This window comes from Microcaecilia unicolor, chromosome 3, assembly GCF_901765095.1.
Source record: "Microcaecilia unicolor chromosome 3, aMicUni1.1, whole genome shotgun sequence".
Taxonomy (NCBI): Eukaryota; Metazoa; Chordata; class Amphibia; order Gymnophiona; family Siphonopidae; genus Microcaecilia; species Microcaecilia unicolor.
The window spans coordinates 311,443,894-311,469,703 of record NC_044033.1 but is presented as its reverse complement, the minus strand read 5'-3'; the positions used below and the strand labels follow the sequence as shown (position 1 = coordinate 311,469,703).

The following is a 25,810-nucleotide window of genomic DNA, read 5'->3' as shown; positions in this document are numbered from 1 at the left end:
ACGAGGAAATAAGGTAGCTTAAATTCAGTGGCCTGCAGCAAGATAAACGCAAAATGCTCATTTTCACCCTATTTGTTCTCCTCCATAGCTTGTGTTTCTTCAGCATTGGATAGCTTGGTTTTTGCCATTGTGTCAGAAGTGATTTACTGCCAGGTTTATTTTGATTACAAAATAGGCTTTCAGAAACTACTTGAGTCACCCAAGAAATATTCAAAAAGCTAATAGAATGTATTTGCAGAATTAAGTATATTTTGAGCACAGCTGTGCTACAATGTCTGATGGCTATCCCCATTGTCGCTATTTTTGCATATTTTGAATGTGAAGTATATATTACAGATTTTACACCAGTTTCACTACACCTTGTCTATTTAATGCCCACAAAACATTACCCTAGGGAAGAATGAAAAACAGCAACACTTGCAAAACATACAAATACATGTTTTTTGTTTTGTTTTTTATTATGCTACATTTGTGTACAAAGATTTGGATAACCAAGAATTGGGAGTATGGAACCAGTATATAAGAAGTTTGCTAAAACATTTTCTGTAAACAGTGTACAAAGTTTAGAAGTCAATATAATTTAAAGAAAAATCACCTCAAAAAGTTAAAGCAATCACAAGGCATGCAGTGGATACATAAAGATAAAACCACATCCAAGGAACTAGATAGTTCAAACAGTCTCACGTCAACCAGAATCTGAACAAGGTAAAAATATCCCAGTGCCCGGCTTGTATTTTAAAAGTAGGCTTTTCAAGCAGTAACTCACTGAAGTGTAGAATTTATTTTGGAGACTGTACTGTCCTTTGCAGTCTATGATAGCTCTTGATTTCAGGCTGTGTGATATTTAATTGAACCAGCTTAAGAATTAAACTGTCACCATCCTCATTTCCTCAACAGTAGTTTTGGTAAAAAGTCTTACACATTCCCTGGTTTTTGGTAGTGTTAGGGAGGAAATAAATAAAACCACCTCAAATACAGGCACTGGGCTTTAAACACAGGAAAAATGCAAACCAGCGAGAAATGGGCTCTAAGACGATAGTCATCCATAAAACTTGTTCTCCCCACGCAGTATTCCAGGAGCACACATAGAGCACCATACAGTCCTACATGGTACCTAAGAGGGAAAAAAATTAAACCAAATCATTTTCACTAAAATGTTAAGAAAATTAGGCTGCAGATGTGTCAATTTGTTTGTCTTCAGCCAGAATCAATCCCTTCCCTTCCGCAGATTGGGCAGCGGTCAGGATTCAGGTTAAAGATAAAAAAAATCCCTAATCCAGAATGCTGGTTTGGTTAACACAGTGTTTCCCAAGTCTAATTCTGGAGCCCTTTGCCAGTGATTTTCAGGATAGCCACAATGAATATGCATGACTTGATTTGCACATACTGCCCCCCATTATATGCAAATGTCTTTCAAGCATATTCATTGTGGATATCCTGCAAACCTGACTGGCAAGAGGTTACTCTAGGACTGGACTTGTTTCCCATGTTTTTTTTTATTTTTTTATTTGCATGAAGTCTTTATTGAACAGGATAACAAAACCATATGACATCATACACATTAGGTAAGATATAATGCTACTGTTCTTATAACATACAAATATGTAATTCCCAACTCACCCCAATACATCATCCAGAAATTCCAAATATGAACCTCAAGAAACTTCAGAATTTTTAAGTTCTCTTCTGTAACTTTTACTTAACAATTGAGCCCCCTCAATCCCACCCCCTCCCCCATTGCTCCCTACTACCCCCCTCCCTTCCCACCAAAACACTCCCCTCATAGAGTAGACAATGTATGCTCAATCCATAGAAAAGGTTTCCCAAATGGATTGCCATCTGCTCAACTGACGTTTTCTTTCAGCGAGCAGCCGCTCCATCTCACAAATATATTTCAACTTATTATGCCATTTTGTAATTGAAGGGACCCCTGACTGCTTCCAGTGCTGCTATAACTACCCGTGCGGCCCCCAAAGCCTGCCTTACCAGGACCCGTTGATGCAGTTTGAGGCCCACCATCTTTGCAGTAAACAAGAAAAACTCAGGGTTCCAAGGAACCGCACCCCCTACCCATTTCTGCAGCCTACTTGGACTGATTTCCAAAACACTCGGATTTTGACAGAACTCCCACCACACATGCCCCATAGTCCCCCTTTGACCACAACCCCTCCAGCACAACCAGAGGTATTTGGGAAAATGCACTTAAGACGGTCTGGAGAAAGGTACCACCGGAATAGCACCTTCACCGCATTCTCCTTGAGAGGCCCGTGGAGACACACACCCACAGCCTCTCTTTCTATTCTCTCCCACTCAGACCCCCCCCCCCCCCCCAGGGTCACTCCAAGTTCCCACTCCCAGCTTGACCTATGTAAAGTATAGCTGGCGCCCTGCGCCTTAATGCGCTTGTATATATGACCTATCAGGCCCCTCGAGGAGACAAATTTACCACAAATCTCCTCCAGCTCCAATTTTTCCCGCTTTAATACCTGATAGACCGCCTTTGTTTTAAGGAAATAGTGAAGTTGATGGTATGCAAATTCATCCTCCTCCCCAACAGAGTACCTGACCTGCAGTGTCGCAAATGACGAGTCATTCTCTACTAATTGACCCCAGGTCCTCAAGCCCTCCTTATACCACCTCGTAAAAGGCCCAACCACAGTCCCGGGCAGGAACAGCAGATTAAAGGCAATGGGGGACATTCGTGTCAGGGTACATTGCCCCTTGGGAAATAAATTATCCCAATAGTGGAACGTGGCACATATGGACGGACACACCCCCTCCCCCAGCTCCCAAAACTTCCTAGGCAGCCACATAAGCGCCCCCAGTGGCGTCTATCCCAATGAATGCTGTTCCATAGGCACCCACTGCCTATCGGGATACTCCTGGTACCATTCAATAGCAGCCTTCCCCTGTGCGGCCCTATAGTACCAAGCAAGGTTCGGGACACCCAACCCCCCCCCCCCCCCCCCTTTTCATTTCTTGGTAAAGAAGCTTACGTGCTAAACGCGGTCGCCTACCTGCCCAGACGAAACACATGAGAGAATCTTGTAGGGAAGCAAGAAAACGCCAGGGCATCATCACAGGCAGAGCTTGAAATAAATATAGTAGACGCGGCAGCACATTCATCTTAACTATTGCTATCCGCCCAAACCAGGAAAACTCATGGTCCCCCCCCATCTTTCAAGGTCAGCCTTTATCTTACTAACCAACCCCTTGTAGTTAACTGCAAATAGCTCAGAAAAATCGGATGGTAGATTTACTCCAAGTTATTTGATGCGCTTAGAGGCCCAATGAAAAGGTGCTAATGTTTTCATGGAAGCCACTACATCCACCGGGAGCGTAACATTAAGAGCTTCGGACTTCGACATATTGACTTTAAACCCTGACACTGCGGAATATTCCTCCATGAGAAGCATTAAGGTAGGGAAAGTAGTCACCGGGCGGGAAACATACAACAAAATGTCATCCGCAAAAAAGGGCCATCTTGTGCATTGTGTCCGCTATTCGGGCCCCAGAGATGCCCGGGTCTGACCGCACTCGTGCTGCAAAGGGCTGCATGACCATAGCAAACAGTAGCGGTGAGAGCGGGCATCCCTGTCGTGTCCCTCTATGCAGCATGAATAAAGCAGAATTACTCCCATTTACTCGGACACGCGCCTTAGGAGCTGCATAGAATGCCTGAATCCACCCCCTAAATTGATTACCAAACCCCATTACCTCCAAAACCTTATGCATAAAGGGCCAATGGACCCTATCAAAGGCCTTTTCAGTGTCTAGGCTAAGGCGGCACAGTGGTTTTTGGCTATTCTTAGCAAAGAACATAAGGTCCAAAGTACGTCTGATGTTATCCATGGCCTTACGGTGGGCCACGAATCCCACTTGGTCCGGGTGAATAAGTTTCAGCATTGTAGGTCCAAGTCTGTTTGCCAATACTTTTGCGTCAGCATTCAGAACCGATATAGGCCAATACGAACCACAATCCGCAGGATCTTTATCTGGTTTGGGCAACACCGCAATCCATGCCTCCATCATTGAAGAAGGCAAGGTCCCCACAGCTCCCACCTGGTTAAAAAGGTCAGCGAGTAACGGTGCCAGCTCAGGGGCAAACTTCTTATAAAATTCATTAGAAAGCCCGTCCAACCCAAGAGACTTATTGGATGGTAGACCTTTAATGGCCTCCTGCACCTCGAGTGGTGTAACTGGTTCATCAAGCAAATCCCGATGCCTATAAGCCAAGGGGGAAAGCGTACAATTTTCCAAATAATCCTCAATAGCGGCCGTAGAGGGATGTATCTCCTGATCATATATTGCTGTATAGAATTCCACAAAACGAATACGGATCTGTTCAGATGTAAATAACACTGAACCACTTTTATCACGCACTTGTTTCACCGTTCGATCTACCTTTTGTCTTCGTAGCTTAATTGCAAGAAGCCGGCCTGCCTTGTTGGAAAATTCATATGCTCCTGCCCTGTACCGTGCCCGCACCATATTGAGTTGTTCCGAATAAATTGAATCCAACTTCATCCGTTCCCCACTCAGCTGTTGCATTATCTGGGGGGACCAATCTACCTTATGCTGACCCTCCAATTGGTGTATACACTCCAGGAAGCGTGCTATTTGTAACCTGCGTACCCTAGCATGCTTGCTAGCAACTTGCAAAAAGTAGCCCCTATAAACCGCTTTTATGGCATCCCAAATGGTTGCAAAAGAGGGTCCCGAGTCTATGTTAAGCTATAGGTACTCTTGCAGCATTGTTCGGTAGCCTGCCTCCACCTCTGGCTCCTGCAGAAGGCTAGTGTTTAAGGTCCATCTACTGTCTTTTATTTCAGCCCGGATAGTGGGCCCACACAGGGGCGTGATCTGAAAGTCGCACTACCCAAACCCGCATTTGGCCCCCTCTCTACCAACGCAACATCCACAAATATGTAGTCTATTCGCGAGTAGGAATCATGAACCCGGGAGTGGAACGTGTAGTCTCTATCCGCCATATGTGTCAACCTCCACAAGTCTAGGGTTCCCAGGGAACGCACCAGAGATTCTAAAGCCAACGCCTCTTTCTTCCCCCCCCCCCTCAATTCTAGGAGATCCAGATTAGTCTTGGGTAGGATTCATAACTACATTAAAGTCACCCCCCATTATTAGAGAGCCCTTTACAAACCCTGCCAGGGAGTTCTTCACCTTAGCAAAAAAACTCTACTTGCCCAGAATTAGGGGCATACACAGATGCTATCGTTAAGTCCACCTGTTGTATTTGAACATGCAAAAAAATAAAGCGTCCTCCTAGGTCCTTCTTAACTTCCATTACCTGGGCCCCCACAGATGAATGAATCATAATTGCCACACCACAGGTTTTAGAGGCCTCTGCAGAAGTGCAATAGACCCCAGGGTAGCCCGAGCAGGAGAGAAGCCTTTCATACTTAGCCGAAGGTGTGTCTATTGCAAAAGAACCACGTGTGGTTTGAGCTGTTGCATTTCTTTATAGAGTTTTTGGCGTTTTTGAGGCATATTAAGGCCCTTAACATTACATGATAATACTTTTAAGTCCATACTCATCAGTCAACTCAAAAAGAGCACACGTTTAAAGTTTGCAGCCTAAACTGCGCAATCCACATGACTACACTACTGATTACTGTTATCAAAACTGTCTCCCCTTTCAGATCTCCTCTATCCATATCATTTTCTCCTTGTCCTCTCCATAACTTATCCCCCTCCCCCATCCCTACCCTTCCACACCATCCCGCCTCCCACATCCACCCACACAATGCACTCACCAAGTTGACCCCCCCCCCCCCATTCCACCCCCCTCCCCCTTCCAACCACCCACCAGACAGTGCCAGCCGGCACTGAATGGGATATGCAGAGAAAGTTACACACAGACCCGACTAACCGCCCACCCCCCACTGCACCACACACCCTTATCATCTGATACCTAAAGCATTTACTACCACCACATCCATAATAGTTACCACTTTAACAGTGTCCAAAGTCCAAATCTTGTTTCATGCCCCATGGCCTTAGCACTGAGCAATTGTTTAGAATCCATCACTGCTCAAGCCTATTCAGGTCCCACGCTTCGACGACTTCTGCCCAACTCATTTCCACTTCTGGAGCTTTGCTTGCGTAACTGGCGCCAGCCCCACCGGTAGAGTCGCCGTTGCAGTTAGGCCCGCTTCGTGAAGGCTCTGCCAAGCATCCATAACTCAGCGAAACCGGAACTGTTTGCCTCTCAGCTCAAAGCACACCGCGAAGGGGAAGCTCCAGTGGTAAGTAATCTTTTCCTTTTGCAAAATCTCGAGAACAGACTTCATTACCCTTCTCTGCGCCAAAGTGTAGATCGAGAGATCCTGAAAAACAGTGACCCGTGCCTCATTATATTCCAACGTGGTTTGTTTTTGGGCCTGCTGCCAAACTCTCTCCTTAAAAGGGTATGACACAAAGCACACCACTATATCTCGAGGTCTGTTTCCCGTGGTCTTGCCCAAGGACCGATGCGCCCGTTCAATCAGTATCTCACCGGGAGCAAACGTTTCGCCCAGAATCTGCTCACACAATGTACGTATAATGGTGGGGACATCCTCTCCGCCTCCGCTCTCCAGTACCCTACGGAATCTCAAGTTGTGCTGACGACCCCGATTTTCGAGGTCGTCTAGTTTATACTGTAGGTCCTCTGCTTGTTCCGCTAATTGGGATACGCGCGCTTCCATCGCCACAGTAGTGTCAGCCTGTTCTTCCGCTCGCTCTTCAAGGGCCTCCATGCGTCCGCCCAGCTCCCTTAAGTCTAAGCTAATGATATCCACGTGCTCCAGAATCTCCAGTCGTGAAGCCTTGATTTCCTCCCGGATCGCCTCCAGGCATTTCATTAAGTCTTTTGACAGAGTTTTCTTTTTTGAAGCGATACTTCGCTGATCAGTGTGGGAGGATGCGGTGTCAGAGTCAGATGACCTCCGCAACTCTGGGGACTCGTAACGGGACAGGCCCTTCGCCAACTGTCGAGTGGAATATCGCTCCCCCTTACGCTGCTGCGACCCCGATGTTTTGCTCATCGTGTTCAGTAGTGGCCTCACTCTTTTATCAGGTAATTAGATAGCAATTTTGTGATGGATTAGCTTGGATGGTAGCTCAATGGTGTGGGAAGGTGCAGGAGCTAGATATTCAGGCAGCCATCTAGCCTCGTGACGTCACTTCCTCCCGGGAAACATGGTTTTAACAGACTGTGGTAAAAGACATGGAATGGCCTCCTAGCTGCTGTGGTGGGGACCAAGAACAGCATCAGAACCTGATGACATGGGACATGCATAGATAACCGATAGTGGGGGAAACCAGAGATCAAAACATACTTGCAATAGATGGGAAAAAATGCAATAAATCACAAAACCAAGTTTTCCTATCACAAGCCTGTGTTTCAGCACCATGTGTGCCTACATCAGGAGTCAAATTATATCAGCCACAGATGACAAAATGCAAATATGAGGGCAAAAACCTCCAAAGATATAGCATCCGCAATGCTGACAAACGAAGTGCCAAAGTAGAGAAGGACTGCGTTGTCATTTTATTGTTTTTCTTCAATAAACCACACACACAAAGAGCTTTTGTAGCTTTTTAAGCAAACGTTTGATAGCCAATGTGGTAGTGTAGTTAGAGCCCAAACTTGTAAATTAAGAGACCCTTCCCAATTCCACCACACACTGACTGTAAGTCACTTAGCCTCTGAGCTCAATTTTAGGCTCTATAGTGCTAGTTCTTCCTAGCTGACTGCCACAGGTTCCATGCACTAATACTGTAACAGAACTGAATGAAATAGATCCAAAACTCAGGAAAAAAAATTCAGTTATGACATCCCACCCTGGATTACTTTACTGTAAGGGCTCTGGTTCTAAAACATGATGCCTAAACACAGCATGTAGCCCTGCATAAGTGTAAACTGTCAATCATCTAATATAATAATTTGCTCCTGCAATGTTCCAATGTTTCTGCCTGCATTCGTAACCATCTCCTGACGTCACTCTCCCACAGTAGAAGCCTGCTTGCTTGACATCAGGAGATGTTCCTATTCGAAGCAGGGAGGCGGGAAGCACGCGACCAAAATAAACAAGAGGGCTGAGACGTTGATCTCGAGGACGCTTCTGTCAATCTGTGACAGAAACTTACCGCGGGAGCAGCTTCAGCCCCTCGTGGACACCAGTGACAGCTGAACGGCAGTGACAAAAAAGAACTGGGAGCAAGCCCTGATCCCCTGCTCCCCCCTCCAGCCACCCAGCGATTCTCCTCGCTCCCCTGATTACCTCCGTCGAAGCAGCCGCATCATTGAAAGCCCTGCCCGTCTCCAGCCTTCCCTTCAAGTTCGTTCCCTCAGAGTCCTGCCTTCTGCATCATTTCCTCTTTCCGCGAGGGCAGGACTGAGGGAACGAACTCGAAAGGAAGGCTACAGATAGGCAGGGCTTTCAATAACGCGGCCCCTTCGACAGCGGTAATCAGGGGAGCAAAGAGAATCGCTGGGTGGCTGGAGGGGGGGGGGGCAGAGGAGAGAGGAGAATCACTGGGTGGCTGGAGGGGGGCAGGGGAGACAGAAGAATCACACACACTCTCTCTCTCACAGACACACTCGCACCCAGTATCACTCTCTGTCACACACACACATACACACTCGCACATTCACTGTCTCTCACACACACTCCGAGGAAAACCTTGCTAACGCCCGTTTCATTTGTGTCAGAAACGCACCTTTTTTACTAGTGTGAATTATATATTGCCATGGAGCCTCTACCTTGGGGTCATTGCAGTCATGGAAGCTCAGCATATCCTCAGGCCTCCCGCGTTTCTGTAGCTCTAGAGATTTTAGTACTTGAGACTAATGCATCTGAACTGAAGAGGAACATAAAATCCCTGCTCCTTCAGCACAACTGTGCAGTGCTTGACAGTGGGAGAGAAGGTGTAGACAGTAACTCAGTGAAGTGGGGGGTGGCAAATTTAAGTCTTTGGGATGTGTGTGTGTATGTATATGTGTGTGTTGGGGGGGGGGGGGGGGAAGGGGTGACACCTATGCTACCAGTAAGTGGATAGTGGGGAAACTTCTGAACACAGCAGGAAACTCCCCTCACCATGCCACTCCCATGCCAGCTGTCTCCCAAGCAGAAGCGTAGCCAGGTGCAGCCAGCTTGACAGCACAGGGAGAGCGAGAGTGGACTTCCACCGGCGCTGGCACACATTTTCAGTGCTACACAACGAAAAAAAGAATAGGCGCCGGCGCCAGCAGAACTCCGTTTGGGGGAGTGGCCGCTCCACCTAGCTACGCCACTGCTCCCAAGTACCTCTGTTACTTATGGTAATATGCAAACTGCTGAATCCCCTCTAGGAAAATTGTGCCAACAAAAAAAATAATACACCAAAAGTATAATATTAAACAGTAAAGTATTTGCAGTATTCTGGAAATATATGCAGGTACTGTACCATATGGCCCTAGTTCCCCATTCCTTCATCTTCCTGCTGGCTATGTTGGACGTTGTTCAGCAGTACTGTAACAAATTCTGTTGCTGACAGCCATAAAATGATTTGCCTATCAATTTTTTGGTAGGTTTCCAAGAGGCCACCAGGCTTCAGCTCTGCTGGTCTTTACTGTTCAGTTACCAAACATGTTTGGAGCATATATTCTGTATTAGCTGTACCTAATGGTTAGAGCAGCAGGCTAAGAACCAGCAAAGGCAAGGTTCAAATACAACTGCCTCTCCTTGAGCTCTTGGACAAGTTGCTTAACCTGCCATTGCCTCAGGTACAGACTAGATTGTAAGCCATCCAGGGACAGAAATATATAAATATTGTACCTGAAAGTAATTCACACTGAACTACTATATAGTAACATACTAAATGATGGCAGATAAAGACCTGAACAGTCCATCCAGTCAGCCCAACAGTCACACTCATTAAGTCATAATTAAACCAGCAATGTGATACAAAAATACTTGATCATAGTCTCTCTTTGGCATTTCTGGGACATAGACAGTTGAAGTCTGCCCGACCCTGTCCTTAGTTGCCATCTACTGAAGTTGCCGTCAAAGCCCACTCCACCCTATCCAAATCTGTATTGCCAATTGCAGGACACAGACCGTTAAAGTCTGCCCGGCCTTTTCCTCACATTCCAAATTACTGGAGTTTCTATGAAAGCCTTCTCCAACCCTTCCTAAACCAGATTGCCATATACAGGATTCAGACCGTACAATCCTGGCCAGCACTAGCCTTAGTTCTTCACAGCCAGAGTAGTCATCTAAAGCGCCACTCGACATTCAAAAACACATACGACCATTTAAGGGTTTTTTTTTTTTTTTTTAATACCATTCATTTTCTAATTCGAGATCCTCTGTGATCATCCCACGCCTTTTTGAATTCAGTCACAGTATTTTTCTTCACCAACCACCTCTCTCCATGAAAATACCTTTCTAGTATTTAAATGTTTGTATTATATCTCCCCTGTTCCTCCTCTCCTCTAAGGTATACATATTCAGGGCTTCCAGTCTCTTCTCATACATCTTTTGGTGCAAGCCCCATACCATTTTTGTTGCCTTCCTCTGGACTGCTTCAAATCTTTCTTCATCCAAATCTGAACACAGTACTCCAAGTGGGGCCTCACCAATTACTTGTACAGGGGCATCAATACCTCCTTTCTTTTGCTGGTTACACCTCTCTCTATACAACCTAGCATCCTTCTGGCTATGTGCACCACCTTTTCACACTTTTGTCACCTTCAGATCCTTAGATACTATCACCCCAAGGTCCCTCTCCCTATCTGTGCATATCAATCTTTCACCTCCTAGCACATACAGCTCCCTTGGATTTCTACTCCCTAAGTTCATCACTCTGCAATTCTTTTCATTGAAATTTAATTGCCAAACATTAGACCATTCTTCTAACTCTTTTCATGTTTTCCACTCCCTCCGGGGCATCCACTCAGTTACAAATCTTGGTATCATCCACAAAAATGCAAACTTACCTTCTAACCCTTTGGCAGTGTTGCTCACAAATATACTGAGCAGAATCGGCTCCAGCACCAATCCTTGAGGCACTCCATTACTCACCTTACCTTCCTCCATTAGCCACCATCCTCTGGCATCTGTCTGTCAACCAGTTCCTAATCCAGTTCACCACTTTGGGTCCTAACTTCAGCCTGTCAAGTTTATTCAAGAGCCTCCTATGAAGAACCATGTCAGGCTATGCTGAAATCTAAGTAAATTACATCCAACGCATGTCCTCTATCCAATTTTCTGGTCACCCAGTCAAATAATTCAATTAGATTCATTTGGTACGATTTAGTTTTGGTGAAATCATGCCATTTCGGATCTTGTAACCTATTGGATTCCAGGAAATACACTACCCTTTCCCTCAGCATCGCTTCCATTACTTTTCCAATAACCAAAGTGATGCTTACTGGCCTGTAATTCCCAGCTTCTTCTCTGTCACCACTTTTGTGAAGAGGGACCACATCCACTCTTCTCCAATCCCTTGGAACCTCTCTCGTCTCTAAGGATTTATTAAACAAATCATTAAAAGGGCCTGCCATAACCTCTAAGCTCCCTCAATACTACTGAGAAAGGTGTGAGCTAAATCCACAGTCCAGAACTAGACATACTGTGAAGTAATACAAAACCTCACAAAAGTCAGTCAGGGCCTATAAATCAATTCTGTCATACTGCAATAGCACCAACTTCCAGGATCACACAATAAGGGCCTACCAAAGAAAAGGCAGCTTTACTACTACTTAACATTTCTAAAGCGCTACTAGGGTTACGCAGCGCTGTACAATTTAACATAGAAGGACAGTCCCTGCTCAAGGAGCTTACAATCTAAAGGAAAAATGTACAGTCAGTCAAGTAGGGGCAGTCAAATTGGGGCAGTCTAGATTTCCTGAAAGGTATAAAGGTTAGGTGCCGAAAGCAACATTGAAGTGGTGGGCTTTGAGCAAGGATTTGAAGATGGGTAGGGAGGGGGCTTGGCGTAAGGGCTCAGGAAGTTTATTCCAAGCATAGGGTGAGGTGAGGCAGAATGGGCGGAGCCTGGAGTTGGCGGTGGTGGAGAAGGGTACTGAGAGGAGGGATTTGTCCTGTGAATGGAGGTTACGGGCGGGAACGTAAGGGGAGATGAGGGTAGAGAGGTAATGAGGGGCTGCAGACTGAGTGCATTTGTAGGTAAGAAGGAGAAGCTTGAACTGTATGCGGTATCTGATCAGAAGCCAGTGAAGTGACCTGAGGAGAGGGGTGATATGAGTATATCAGTTCAGGCGGAATATAAGACGTGCAGCAGAGTTCTGAACGGATTGAAGGGGGGATAGATGGTTAAGTGGGAGGCCAGTGAGGAGTAGGTTGCAGTAGTCAAGGCGAGAGGTAATGAGAGTGTGGATGAGAGTTCGGGTGGTGTGCTCGAGAGGAAAGGGAGAATTTTGCTGATATTAAAGAGAAAGAAGGGACAGGTCTTGGCTTTCTGCTGGATATGCGCAGAGAAGGAGAGGGAGGAGTCGAAGATGACTCCGAGGTTGCGGGCAGATGAGATGGGGAGGATGAGGGTGTTATCAACTGAGATCGAGAGTGGAGGAAGAGAAGTGGGTTTTGGTGGAAAGACAATAAGCTCGGTCTTGGCCATGTTCAGTTTCAGGTGGCGGTTGGACATCCATGCAGCAATGTCGGATAAGCAGGCTGATACCTTGGCCTGGGTCTCCGCGTTGATGTCTGGTGTGGAGAGATACAGCTGGGTGTCATCAGCATAAAAATGATACTGGAAACCATGAGATGAGATCTGTGAGCCCAGGGAAGAGGTGTAGATTGAAAAAAAGAAGGGGTCCAAGGACAGATCCCTGGGGAACTCCAACAGAAAGCGGGATGGGGGTGGAGGAAGATCCATGAGAGTTTACTCTGAAGGTGCGGTGGGAGAGATAGGAGGAGAACTAGGAGAGCCCTGGAACCCAAATGAGGACAGTGTGGCAAGAAGTAAATCATGACTGACAGTGTCAAAAGCGGCGGATAGATCGAGGAGGATGAGGATGGAATAGTGGCCTCTGGATTTGGCAAGGAACAGGTCATTACAGACTTTAGAGTGCTGTTTTTGTCAAGTGTAGAGGGCGAAAACCGGATTGAAGCGGATCGAGGATGGCCTGAGAGGAGAGAAAATCAAGGCACCGGCTGTGAACGGCGCTCAAGTATTTTGGAGAGGAAGGGTAAGAGGGAGATGGAGCGGTAGTTGGAGGGACAGGTAGGGTCAAGTGATGGTTTTTTGAGGAGAGGTGTGACTACGGGGTGCTTGAAGGTGTCAGGGACAGTTGCAGTGGAGAGAGAGAGGTTGAGGATATGACAGATGGAGGGGTGACAGTATGAGAGATGGTGTTAAGTAAGTTGGTGGGGATGGGATCAGAGGAACAAGTGGTGCATTTCGAGGAGGAAAGAAGGCGGGCGGTTTAGGTCAGGGTTGGTTGGTTGACGGAGAGGGTTGAAGGGTGAAGAGGAGGAGGTGGCTTGGTAGTGAACTCAAGGTTGATCTTTTGCACCTTGTTGCGAAAGTAGTCAGCCAGTGATTGAGGAGAGAGTGGGGGGGGGGAGCGGAGGGCACTTTGAGGAGGGAGTTAAGGGTGGCGAAGAGACGACGAGGGTTGGAGCTGAGAGAATTGGTCAATTGGGTGTAGTAGTCCTGTTTGGCAAGGAATAGGGAGGACTGGAAGGAGGATAGCATGAATTTGTAATGAAGGAAATCTGAATGGGTACGAGATTTCCTCCAGAGGCGTTCCGCAGATCGGGCGCAGGAGCGAAGGTAACGGATGCAAGGGGTCAACCAGGGCTGGGGATTAGTACGCCTTGTGGGACGGGAGATGGATGGCATGAGGGTGTCCAGAGCAGAGGAGAGAGTGGCATTGTAAACGGAGACAGCCTTGTCGACAGACTTGGAGGACATGATGGAGGGGAGGAGATTAGAAATACTAGAAGATAAGGTGGGAGGGTCAATAGCCTGGAGATTCCTGGAAGTAGTGGTTAATGTTGGGCGGGGCTGAGGGGGGGGTGATGAAGTGTGAAGGTGATCAGGTGATGATCAGAGAGAGGAAGAGCTGAGGCGTGGAAATTGGAGGGTGAGCCAGAAGAGGAGAGGACGAGGTCAAGACAATGGCCATTTTGGTGAGTAGGGGTGGTGAAGCACAGCTGGAGGTTGAAGGAGGATGTTAGAGTGAGGAACTGAGAAGCGTGAAATTGCTCAGAGTAACATGTACCAACTAGTGTTTCCATACAAATGCACTCAATCACTGCACAAGTCCAGATTTGTTCTTTTCCCATCATCATTAAAATTGAATATCCAAAAAAAATGTTGTTCATTGCCTCAACAAGGATCAGAGTTTCACTGATCATTTGACTCTTCAGTTAACTCCCATCGCTGGTAGTAAAGGATTTTACTAAAGGAAAATGAACAAAATTTGAATGGCATTTGCTGCATATGAAATTGCCAAATATTGGTGAAGGTATTTCCATTGAGTATGGACTGATATACACTGTCTTCTTAAAACAAGATTTTATTTATTTATTTATTACATTTGTATCCCACATTTTCCCGCATAGCAGTAGGTTCAATGTGGCTTACAGGTTCCAGAGAGGAGAGTACCAACTCCGGGAATATATATAGAGTACCAGTAGGTGCAAGGAAGCTGATAAGGTTCCGGAAAAGAGAATACAACTCTGGGACAAATATATAGTAGCATATAGCGAGAAGTAATCCCAAGGAGGCTAACAAGTATTTTGATTGAGAACTGTGAAGGACTGTAAAGTTCTTAAAATTTAAGTTTTTGAATTATGCAATTTACCCAATTTGGAAGTGTGCAGTGATTAAGAAAGTGCCTTTGTGTGGATACACTAATTGGCACATGTTGCTCTGATTTTTTTTTATATATTTCAGACGTGCTCAATGTATGAAAAGGTTCAAATTGTGATATGTGGATGTTGTAAAGATTAATACACCTTTATACCCAGGTTTAATTTTTTTACTTCATACAGTGATACTAGGATAAAATAAGCAAATGTATAGTCTCCCAAATCAGACCAGAATGTTTGATAGTACGAAACTAAAGAAGCCAGATTAGTACAAATAGATCCTACACATACACAGATAGACCCTTACAAGTATAGAATAGATAACCACAAAATGAAAAATAGAAATATGTAGCCAAAAATTAAACAAATTCCAAGAAGCCATACCGTGTAACACCATAACTTTACCTTCTGTACTGTGTAAAATATAAAGATAGCAAGTGAAGTGTGAATATATCAAAAGCTAAACTTAAAATTAAAGCCAAATAGAAATATAAGGTGATAATTTATTGGACCAATACATTTTGACTAGCTTTTGAAGGCCAAAACCTCCTTCCTAGTCAAAGAATTAAATTAGTAAAAAAAAAAAAAGTTACCACCTTAATTTTTGTTTTATTGTTAAGATTTTTTTCTTAGCATCCGAGCCACACCAATTTGGACAAGTGGGATTATGTTCCATTTTCCTACCTGCAGATGGAGGTAGAGCACTGAAACTTTCAGTGACTACAGCAGGATATAGGTTTGTGCTGTACTGAAACTTGCCAGTATTTCTGTACCTCCCGTTGATAGTAAGGGTGGTCAGGCTGGTGTTGGTCCTAGTGTAAACCCCCTAGTCGTGGAGCAGGTAAATTACAATAATTAAAGAAATAAATATATATGAATGTCACAGTTTCAAATAGGGTTCCCAAATAAACTCCACACAACCAAGGGATTTAACAAGAAAAGAAATATTAAAGGTTTATTAAATGATAAAATAAATAGAAACACTTGTTGGTTATGTTCCTAAATGTTGGTACCAATTGTTAAGCTTTGATGGTATTAAATAAAGCTAGTGCAAGGTGTTAAATACTTTGTGGTAAGTTACAAAGAAAATAAAGATAATAACATGTTCAAAATTACAATCACAGTTACCAAGACCCCACCCCCACTTCTGCAATAACACTAAACATCCCAAACATGTATACAGCTCTAATTATTGCACTCGGAACTGATATATATATATAATTTCAGTTTGTGTGCACACAATAAGGTTACCGGTATATCAAAATCTTCGCTAGCATCGCTGCTTTCTTGCGTTGGGTACCTTGGTCTTCTCCACATCCACATCTCCTTGGTTGGCGAGGTCAGCTCACTGGCTCAGGAACTCCAGGTTACCTACTGCTCTGACTCAAAAAAACTAAAAAAAAAAAAGGAAAACCCCAACTTTCTGTGGAACTTGTGGACTAACTAGATTCAAATAAAAAGATAAGCAGGGGAAATTCCTCTCTCAGCCGCCCAAAACATGACCCCCTTTTTTTTTGTTCTGCTATACAACCACCCCTAATCACACTGATGGACTGCTAAACTAAATCTCAAAGGCAGGCAGGCAGGCTCTTAAATGCAGACCCTCTCAGGGCTCAAGGGCAGGCTTAGGCTGGACAGTTTTCTTCCCAGGACAGGCTTCTGGTATTTTCCTGAGGCAGGCACTCAAAGAAACAGTTCCTTCTTAGTCTGGGCACTCAGTGCAAAGGGGGGGGGATGTCTCTCTCCCTTTATGGGGCTTCTTCTCTCTCCAAGACAGACACTCACAAGGCTAGCTTTCTCCTTTGCTCTGGACAGGCAAGCACACATACAGAGGGATGAGCTGGGTGGGCTTCTGGGATTCAGGGACCTCACCAAGCTGCTCTGCACTGCTCCCAACACGTCTCAGCTTCCCCTCTTCTCCCTCTGCTCCTCTCTGCCCGAAGAATGGCCTCTTGTGACTACTGTTACAGCTCCTCTTCTGCCCACAGCTCGCTCAGACCCCCTTTCTCCTCCCCTTCTGCTTCTCCCTCTGCTTGAGTGCCCTCACAGGACTCACCAAGTTTCTCTCTCTTCGTCAGGCTACAGCATGCCTCCTCTGTAGTTCACTCCTGCTTGGATCTATCTCCTTCTCATGCAGCTGTCCCCTTTTTTTTTGTCTTGATTGGATTTTATCCTCATCCAGCCTGCCTGAGCATGCCCCTCTCTGCCTGAGTCCGATTTCTTCTCTCAGGCCACACTTGCATCATCCATGGTCTCTCGTCTTCCCTTTCTTCTCCTCCCTCTGTACACTAAAACTTCTCTGTTCCACCCCCCTGTCCCCTGGATTGGCTTGAAATTCGCGCCAATCTAAGGGTCAGAATGCCCCCTGCTACTTCATAGGTCCAAATTCGTGCCCTTTAGCAGATCCTTGCTCCTATTGGCTGTCTTCCACACTGTCCCTCCTCTAGCTCTCAGCTTACTCTGGGCTCTCAGACAGCAAATCGGAAGGCTTGTAAAAGGTTTCCCTGCCCCTTCCACACAGATTCAACCTCGTGAAACTTTAATAGCAAGCTCCTTTGTCTGACTCACCAACTCCCCACACCCTCTTACTGCTTCAGAGTATCTGTGAAAGCGTTTTAAAACCCTTTAAACATTTTAACTAAAAGGTGTCAGTGTTGTGCTGCCCTGAGACCTCTGTACCTCCCTGTCCTCTACAAGATGCCCCCCTCCCTGGAGGAAAAAACGGGGGGGGGGGGGGGAACAAGGTAAAGGCTACTTTTTTTCTATATTTACAGTAGACATATCTCCTTGATAGGCAGGTCCTTTGGCGCTGTGCAGTGGTCAAGCCCAACGGAATCGCTGCTACAATCAGTCCATTAGCTAGGGCCACTTGAGTGCAGAGCTAGGGCTCTGCAGCCCCCAGCAAGCACAATGTGCCTCCTGGGCGGTGATTAGGCTCTGTCCCCATGAGGCCCCTGTCTGCAGGATGTGGCTGCCCTGTGTCTCAGTAGTCTAGATCTTACAACAACAAAAAAAAAAAAGGAGGAGGATTTGAGCTTCCAGGCTTTTATTTCCCTGCTGTTCAGAGAAATTGCATGGGGGAGGGGTGAATAAGCAAGATTTAAGGCTTTGAAAAAGTGGAGAAAAAAAAAAACACTATCACCTCGGGAGCCCAGGAGTGTTAGGTCACAGTCAGGAGCACACCAGCCTGGACAGGCCAAATGCATGGTCAAGCACATTGGCTGGCAGATGCTACACTGCCTGTGGGAACTGGCAGTATAATACAGCTGTTCTCTGTGCTCAGCTTGTGATGGCCTGTTTCCTTCGATGGAAATGGCTGGGGTAGGGGGGTGCTGCCAGTTTTGCTTCTGACTAACCTACAAGTCCTGCAATCCCAATGGGAATGGCAGGAAGGAGTGCAACCGGTTTTTCCTTTGCTTCCTTATCAGTGCTGCACTAGTAGGTGCTGCAGTCCATGTGGCAGGGGAACTACTTTCACCTGACCTACCTGGGCTGGGGGGGGGGGGGGGGCTTCAGAGTGGATCCAAAGCTTGGTACTCTTAATTTAGGAGGCCCTCTTGTGGGACAGTGCCACTTCAGTGCCTTTGGGAATCACACCTTGCCAAAGTGGCTCAATGGATTTGATCCAGGCGGAATCCATGATGGTCTTCAGGGCCCAAATGCATCCTTCCTACTGGCTCTGCGTCAGACATGGGTCCAGGGCTGATCTTAGCAATTGTGGGGCCTGTGTAGACCAGTTCAGTGGGCCCAGGCCTCGCCCACCCACGCCACCAATAAGCCATATTTTATCAGTTTAAAAAGGAGCTCTCGGAACCCCACCTCACCCCATACCTTGATATGCATCCACCACATTGCAGTAGAGAGCAGCAGACAGCGGCAGCAATTTTCATATCCTGTCAGCTGCCGAACCCAGAGCCTCCTCACTGCTGCATCCTGCCCTTGCAGAAGCAGGAAGTGACATTAGAAGGGGGTGGAGACGCAGTAGCGAGAAGGCTCTGGGCTTGGCAGCTGACAGAATATGAAAATCGCTACCACTGCCTGATGCTCTCTACTGAAATGTGGATACACATTAATGTACAGAGCAGGGAGGTCTTTTGAGACAGGAGGACACATGCCAGAGATGCAGGGTCCCTAGGAGCGCAATGCCCTGTGCAATCGCCCCTGTCGCCCCTGCTTAAGACCAGACCCAGAACCTCCCCAGGTGAAGGCATCAGCTCATTCCAAGGTCATTTGCCTAATTGAGGAAGGATGTGTTTCGACTTAAGGGGAAAATCTATATAAGGCGCCTTAAAAAAAGTGCCTTAAAACCACGCGGTTAGCGTGATTCTATAAAGTATGCATAAAGTTATGCGTAGTTTATAGAATACGCTCAAGTGCCGTTCTTGTGCCTAAAATTTAGGCACACCCATTTAGACCACCTAAAACCAGGCTTAAATATATGCGCCTAAGTTAGGCGCAGATCGGCTGTATTCTATAATAGTGCGCATAGTTGTTTTTTTTTTTGTAAAACGCCCACAACCCGCCCATTCCACATCATTGGAAGGACCCCAGTGCAAAGAGTCTGGATGCTGTTCTACAACACTGGCAAACAGACCACCTATATGGGTTTCCTCTGTTGCCAGTGTTAAGCAGAATTCTTCCTCTTCCATATCATCATGCTGATCAATCCATAGACTGGTGGGTTGTGTCCATCTACCAGCAGGTGGAGATAGAGAGCAAACTTTTGCCTCCTTATATGTGGTCATGTGCTGCCGGAAACTCCTCAGTATGTTCTCTATCTCAGCAGGTGGTGGTCACACACAGCAGCAGCTCTGGCTAGGCCTCCAAGCCTAATTTTTAGGTTTTGTTGAGTGCCTGGGGTTGAGGGCTCTTCTTGAGCAAGTGCAAACCTGGTGGCACCAGGTCCCTCCTTTTCTCCCCCCTCCCACTGGCTCCGTTAAAAAAAAAAAAAAAAAAAAAATTTTGAACGTCCTTAAAGGCGTTTATTTCGACATTTATTTAAACGTTTATTGCAGCTACTCACTGGGACACCAGGTCGTTACAGCTCGGAGCGGAAAGCAGGTAATTTTTACCTTTTTATAGCGGGCAGGGGGTTCCCCGATTGATCTCCACGTGGCCTATGGCGTCGGAGGGCGAGGGCGCAAAGAGTCGCTCCCCGGATCGCTTGTGCACTTCTAGAGGGGATGCGGGGGTCTTAAAGTCTGATTCGCCCTTGTTGGGTGACAGTTTCGTGACCGATGAGTGTCCCGGTCCTTCCTCCGGTGTGGCGGTTTTTCCCGCCATAAACGCCCATCCCCCGCTGCTCGCCTCCGCCATCTTGGCCGGCCACGCGGCTCGGACGGCTTCTTCTTGGGCTGCCCTTGAGGTGGGAGACGTTAATGCCATGAACGCCCTTAATTTGGGTGACGGCACAAAAGCGGCTAAAGTTAAGCGCCGTTCTTCCCGCGCGGCTCCTTCGCGGAGTGTCGCGCCGGACGCCATTTTGGATGCGCAGCATGTCTCTCCCCCGCTCTTGCGAGAACCGGTTGAGGGTGCGTCTAGGGCTGTAGCCCAGGTTGCGGAAGTGCACAGTCTGGGGGGTTTCTCCCCCGAGTTTGTTTTGCTGCTGCATCAGGCCTTCCTTATGCAAAACGCTGCCCCTGCTCCCTCGTCTGGTAAAGAGGTTGAGGCCCCCGGAGGTAAACGCCCTCGGGTTGATTCCCAGGCCTTGGAGGACTTTGTCTCCTCCGATGTAGATGAGGGCAGCGTTTCTGAGTTCTCCCAACGGTCCTTTGCGGATTCCTTGGAGGAGACGGATCCCCGCTCGGATGGAGCGGATGACCCCTCTGCAGCGCGGCTCTTTAGCTCAGAGGATTTGCCCAACCTGTTAGTGCAGGCCATGGGCATTTTGAAGATTTCCTCTCCGGAGGACGTCTCTCCCTCAGCCCCTGTTCTGCCATTATGCTGGGGACGAAGCGCCCGCCTAGAACCTTCCACGTGCATGATGCCATGCACACCTTAATTTCGGCTCAATGGGATGTCCCGGAAGCGAGCCTTAAAGTGGCTAGGGCTATGTCCCGCCTCTATCCTTTGCCTGAAAGTGAACGTGAGGCCTATCTGTGGCCTACCGTGGATTCTTTAATCACTGCGGTGACTAAGAAAACGGCATTGCCGGTGGAAGGTGGCACGGCCCTAAAGGACGCCCAAGACAGAAGATTGGAGGCGGCCTTAAGGTCGTCCTTTGAGGCGGCTGCTTTAAGTTTGCAGGCCTCAGTTTGCGGCTCCTATGTGGCCAGGGCGTGCCTGACTATGGTGCAGCGGGCTTCCCCCTCGGATCATTCCTTGAGGGCTGATTGGCCGGCCCTGGAATCGGGCTTGGCCTATTTGGCAGACTTGCTGTATGATGTCTTGAGGGCCTCAGCTAAAGGCATGGCTCAGACAATCTCTGCGCGGCGGTGGCTTTGGCTGAAGCATTGGTCTGCTGACCACGCCTCTAAATCCTGCCTGGCTAGATTGCCTTTTAAAGGCAAGCTGCTCTTTGGGGTCAAGCTGGACAAAATCGTGACCAATCTCGGCACGTCTAAGGGCAAGAAGTTACCAGAGGTCAGGGCTCGGGCTAGTACTCGCCCCGGTACCTCCAAAGGACAGTTTCAGGAAGCTTGTCGGTACCGCCCGGGCAGGTCGGGCTCTTCTGCCTCCTCTTCCTTCAAGAGGAACTTCTCCCCCAAGCAGCATTCCTTTCGCAGAGACCGCCGTCCCGGAGGTGCTCCCTCCGGTCCTCCCCCAGGGTCTCGTACCCAATGACGGGGCCTTGGTCCACGCCCCAGTGCAGATTGGAGGACGGCTGTCCTCGTTTCTGGGCGAGTGGACCACAATAACTTCAGACGCTTGGGTGCTGGAAGTCATCAGAGACGGCTACAAGCTAGAGTTCTGCCGACCCTTAAGAGACGGGTTTGTACTCTCTCCCTGCAAGTCTCCGGTCAAAGCTGTGGCAGTGCAGCAGACCTTGGACAATCTGATCCGCCTGGGTGCGGTCGTTCCGGTGCCAGAAAATCAGCTTGGCAAGGGACGTTACTCCATTTACTTTGTGGTACCAAAGAAAGGAGGTTCTGTACGGCCTATCCTCGACCTCAAAGGGGTCAATCGGGCCTTGAAAGTTCGGCACTTTCGCATGGAGACTCTCCGCTCTGTTATAGCGGCAGTGAAGGCAGGGGAGTACCTGGCATCCTTAGACATCAAGGAAGCGTACTTGCATATTCCCATCTGGCCTCCTCATCAACGCTTTCTGCGTTTTGCAGTACTGGGCCGACACTTCCAGTTCAGAGCCCTCCCGTTCGGGTTGGCTACTGCTCCGCGGACCTTCTCCAAAGTAATGGTGGTCATCGCAGCCTTCCTGAGGAAGGAAGGAGTACAAGTCCATCCTTATCTGGACGACTGGTTGATCTGAGCCCCCTCTTATGCAGAGTGCGGCAAAGCTGTGAACCGGGTGGTTGCTCTTTTGAGCTCCCTGGGGTGGATCATCAACTGGGAGAAAAGCCAGCTGCGCCCAACTCAGTCCCTGGAGTATCTGGGAGTTCGATTCGACACCCAAGTGGGCAGAGTGTTCCTGCCAGACAATCGGATTGTCAAGCTTCAGGCTCAGGTGGACCAGTTCCTAGTAGCCTCTCCTCTTTGGGCTTGGGACTATGTGCAGCTGTTGGGCTCTATGACGGCCACGATGGAAGTAGTGCCCTGGGCCATGGCTCATATGAGACCACTACAACACTCTCTGCTGCAGCGCTGGACTCCGATGTCGGAGGATTATGCTGTGCGCCTTCCCTTGGACCCAGCAGTGCGCAAGGCGCTGAGCTGGTGGACGCAGACAGACAAGTTGTCTGCAGGAATGCCTCTGGTGACCCTGGAGTGGATTGTCGTCACGACGGACGCCTCTTTGTCGGGCTGGGGAGCCCACTGCTTGGGAAGGACAGCGCAGGGGCTCTGGTCTCCTGCAGAGGCAAAGTGGTCTATCAACCTCCTGGAACTCAGAGCCATTCGGTTGGCGCTTTTGGAGTTCATCCCGGTACTGGCATTGAAGCCAGTACGGGTCCTGTCAGACAATGCCACGGCTGTGGCCTATGTCAACCGCCAGGGAGGTACCAAGAGCGCCCCTCTAGCCAAGGAGGCCTTGAATCTATGCCAGTGGGCGGAAGCGAACCTGGAACAGCTGTCAGCGGCCCACATTGCCGGAGTCATGAATGTCAAGGCGGACTTTCTCAGTCGCCATACCTTGGAGCCCGGAGAGTGGCAGCTATCTGCTCAGGCGTTCTTGGGCATCACGAAGCGCTGGGGCCAGCCGAGCCTAGATCTGATGGCGTCATCGGCCAATTGCCAAGTGCCGCGCTTTTTCAGCAGAGGACGGGACCCTCGATCCCTGGGAGTAGATGCTCTTCTCCAACAGTGGCCGACACAAGAGCTCCTCTATGTGTTCCCGCCCTGGCCCATGTTGGGCAGGGTGCTAGACCGGGTGGCAAAGCATCCGGGCCGGATAATCCTGGTGGGTCCGGATTAGCCCAGACGTCCCTGGTATGCGGACTTGATCAGGCTCTCAGTCGAAGATCCTCTGCGGCTGCCAGTGGAGCAGGGTCTGTTACATCAGGGTCCCGTGGTGATGGAGGATCCCTCCCCCTTTGGTCTTACGGCCTGGCTATTGAGCGGTAGCGTCTGAGGAAGAAGGGCTTCTCAGACAAGGTCATCGCCACTATGCTGAGAGCGAGGAAGCGCTCTACTTCTACTGCTTACGCCAGGGTTTGGCGTACCTTTGCAGCGTGGTGTGAAGCAGGCTCATGTTCTCCATTCACTGCTCCAATTTCTTCAGTGTTGGCATTCCTGCAAGAAGGTCTGGAGAAAGGCCTGTCGCTCAGCTCCCTTAAAGTCCAGGTAGCGGCCCTGGCTTGCTTCAGGGGCCGCCTGAAGGGTGCTTCCCTGGCTTCGCAGCCAGATGTGGTGCGTTTTCTCAAGGGAGTTAATCACCTGCGCCCTCCTCTGCACTCGGTGGTGCCTGCGTGGAATCTCAACCTGGTGCTAAGAGCATTACAGAAGCCGCCTTTTGAACCCTTGTCGAGGGCATCTCTGAAAGACCTGACGTTGAAAGCAGTCTTTTTGGTGGCTATCACTTCAGCCAGAAGAGTTTCCGAGCTCCAGGCACTCTCATGTCGAGAGCCTTTTCTGCAGTTCACTGAGGCAGGAGTGACTATTCGCACAATGCCTTCCCTTCCTGCCCAAGATTGTTTCTCGCTTCCATGTGAATCAGCAGCTCTGTCTCCCTTCCTTTCGTAGGGAGGACTACCCAGAGGAATACTCTGCTCTTAAATATCTGGATGTGAGACGAGTCATCATCAGATATTTGGAAGTGACCAATGATTTCCGGAAGTCGGATCATCTGTTTGTCCTGTTTGCAGGTCCTCGTAAGGGTCTGCAGGCTGCTAAGCCTACAGTGGCAAGATGGGTCAAGGAAGCCATTGCAGCGGCTTATGTGGCCGCGGGGAAGGTGCCGCCTATCCAGCTGAAGGCTCACTCCACTAGAGCTCAGGCGGCCTCGATGGCAGAGGCCGGGTCAGTCTCCTTGGAAGAGATATGCAAGGCGGCAACTTGGGCATCGGCCCATACATTCTCCAAGCATTACCGCTTGACTGTGGCTGCACGGGCGGAGGCCCGGTTTGGAGCTTCAGTGTTGAGGTCAGGGATTTCAATGTCCCGCCCTGGGTGAGTACTGCTTCGGTACATCCCACCAGTCTATGGATTGATCAGCATGATGATATGGAAGGTAAAATTAGGTTTCATACCTGATAATTTTCTTTCCATTAATCATAGCTGATCAATCCATAGCCCCTCCCAGATATCTGTACTGTTTATATTCTGGTTGCATTTCAGGTTCAAGTTTAGTCTTCAGTTACTTCAGGAAGACTTCGTGTTCAAGTTTTTTCAATTGGATTCTTCAAGAGTTGAGACGAGTTTGTGTTACAGTGAGCTGCTGCATTCCTCTCCCCTCCGTTTTACGGGGCTGGATAGAGACTTAAAATTCTGCCGGCACTCCCTCCCACTTCGTGCGGCTGTAGGGCAGATTTGTACCCCTCCCGCTTCGGCGGTGTTAGGGTCAGTCAGCTCCTCCCGCGGTTGCGGTTGCAGGATAAGCCAGATCCCCCCGCATCGGCGGGTGTGGTGTCCCTCCCCCGCTCCGCGGGGATGAGCTGGACGGATTCCCCTCCCCCACTTGTGTGGGGATGAGCTGGGTTAATTCCCCTCCCCCGTTTCGGCGGTGGTGAGCTGGGCAGAGTGTCCCTTTGTGGGTGTAATTCTCTAAGTGCTGAGTCCTGCGGATGGAGCTTTGATATCGACATACTGAGGAGTTTCCGGCAGCACATGACCACATATAGGGAGGCAAAAGTTTGCTCTCTATCTCCACCTGCTGGTAGATGGACACAACCCACCAGTCTATGGCTTGATCAGCTATGATTAATGGAAAGAAAATTATCAGGTATGAAACCTAATTTTACCTTATTGCTCATCATCCAGCAAAATTGATCCTTGTAGCTCTAGCTTGGCTAATATGTCCTTGGTATGCAGATCTGAAGCACTTGAAGATTGCTCCTCCACTATCTCTACAATTATTTATTTCCATTTATTCACTATACCGCTAGGCCTACACATAGGCATAAAGTGGTTAACAATTAAAAATAGCACAACAGGATTAGAAGGAACAAAGGGCAGAAGGAGAGGCTAAGAAGTGCTGAAGAAGACAGAAAGAAGAGGTGTTTTCAAGGCTTGTTTGAAGATTGCAAGGGTGGGTTGGTTGGTTCCTGATGTGTAGCAGAAGGTTGTTCCATAATCTAGGGCCTAGATAGCTGAAAGCATACTTTTGCATAGAAGAAAGTCATATGAGTGCAGGAGAGGGGAGCTTAAGGAAATTGTCACCCAGTATAATATTGAAGATCAAACAGTTGGTTAATGATTAAAGAGAGGTGTGA

At 48.1% G+C, this 25,810-nt stretch overlaps 1 protein-coding gene across 1 annotated transcript in view; it reads right to left on the bottom strand.

Annotated features, from left to right (window-relative positions):
- Positions 1-437: 437 nt before the first annotated feature.
- LOC115466794 overlaps positions 438-25,810 on the bottom strand; it is a 182,552-nt gene continuing 157,179 nt past the window's right edge. Inside the window, exon 11 of the mRNA XM_030198315.1 lies at positions 438-1,114. Coding sequence (XP_030054175.1) covers positions 1,104-1,114 — 11 coding nt within the window. The 3' untranslated portion in view covers positions 438-1,103. The remainder of the gene's footprint in view (positions 1,115-25,810) is intronic.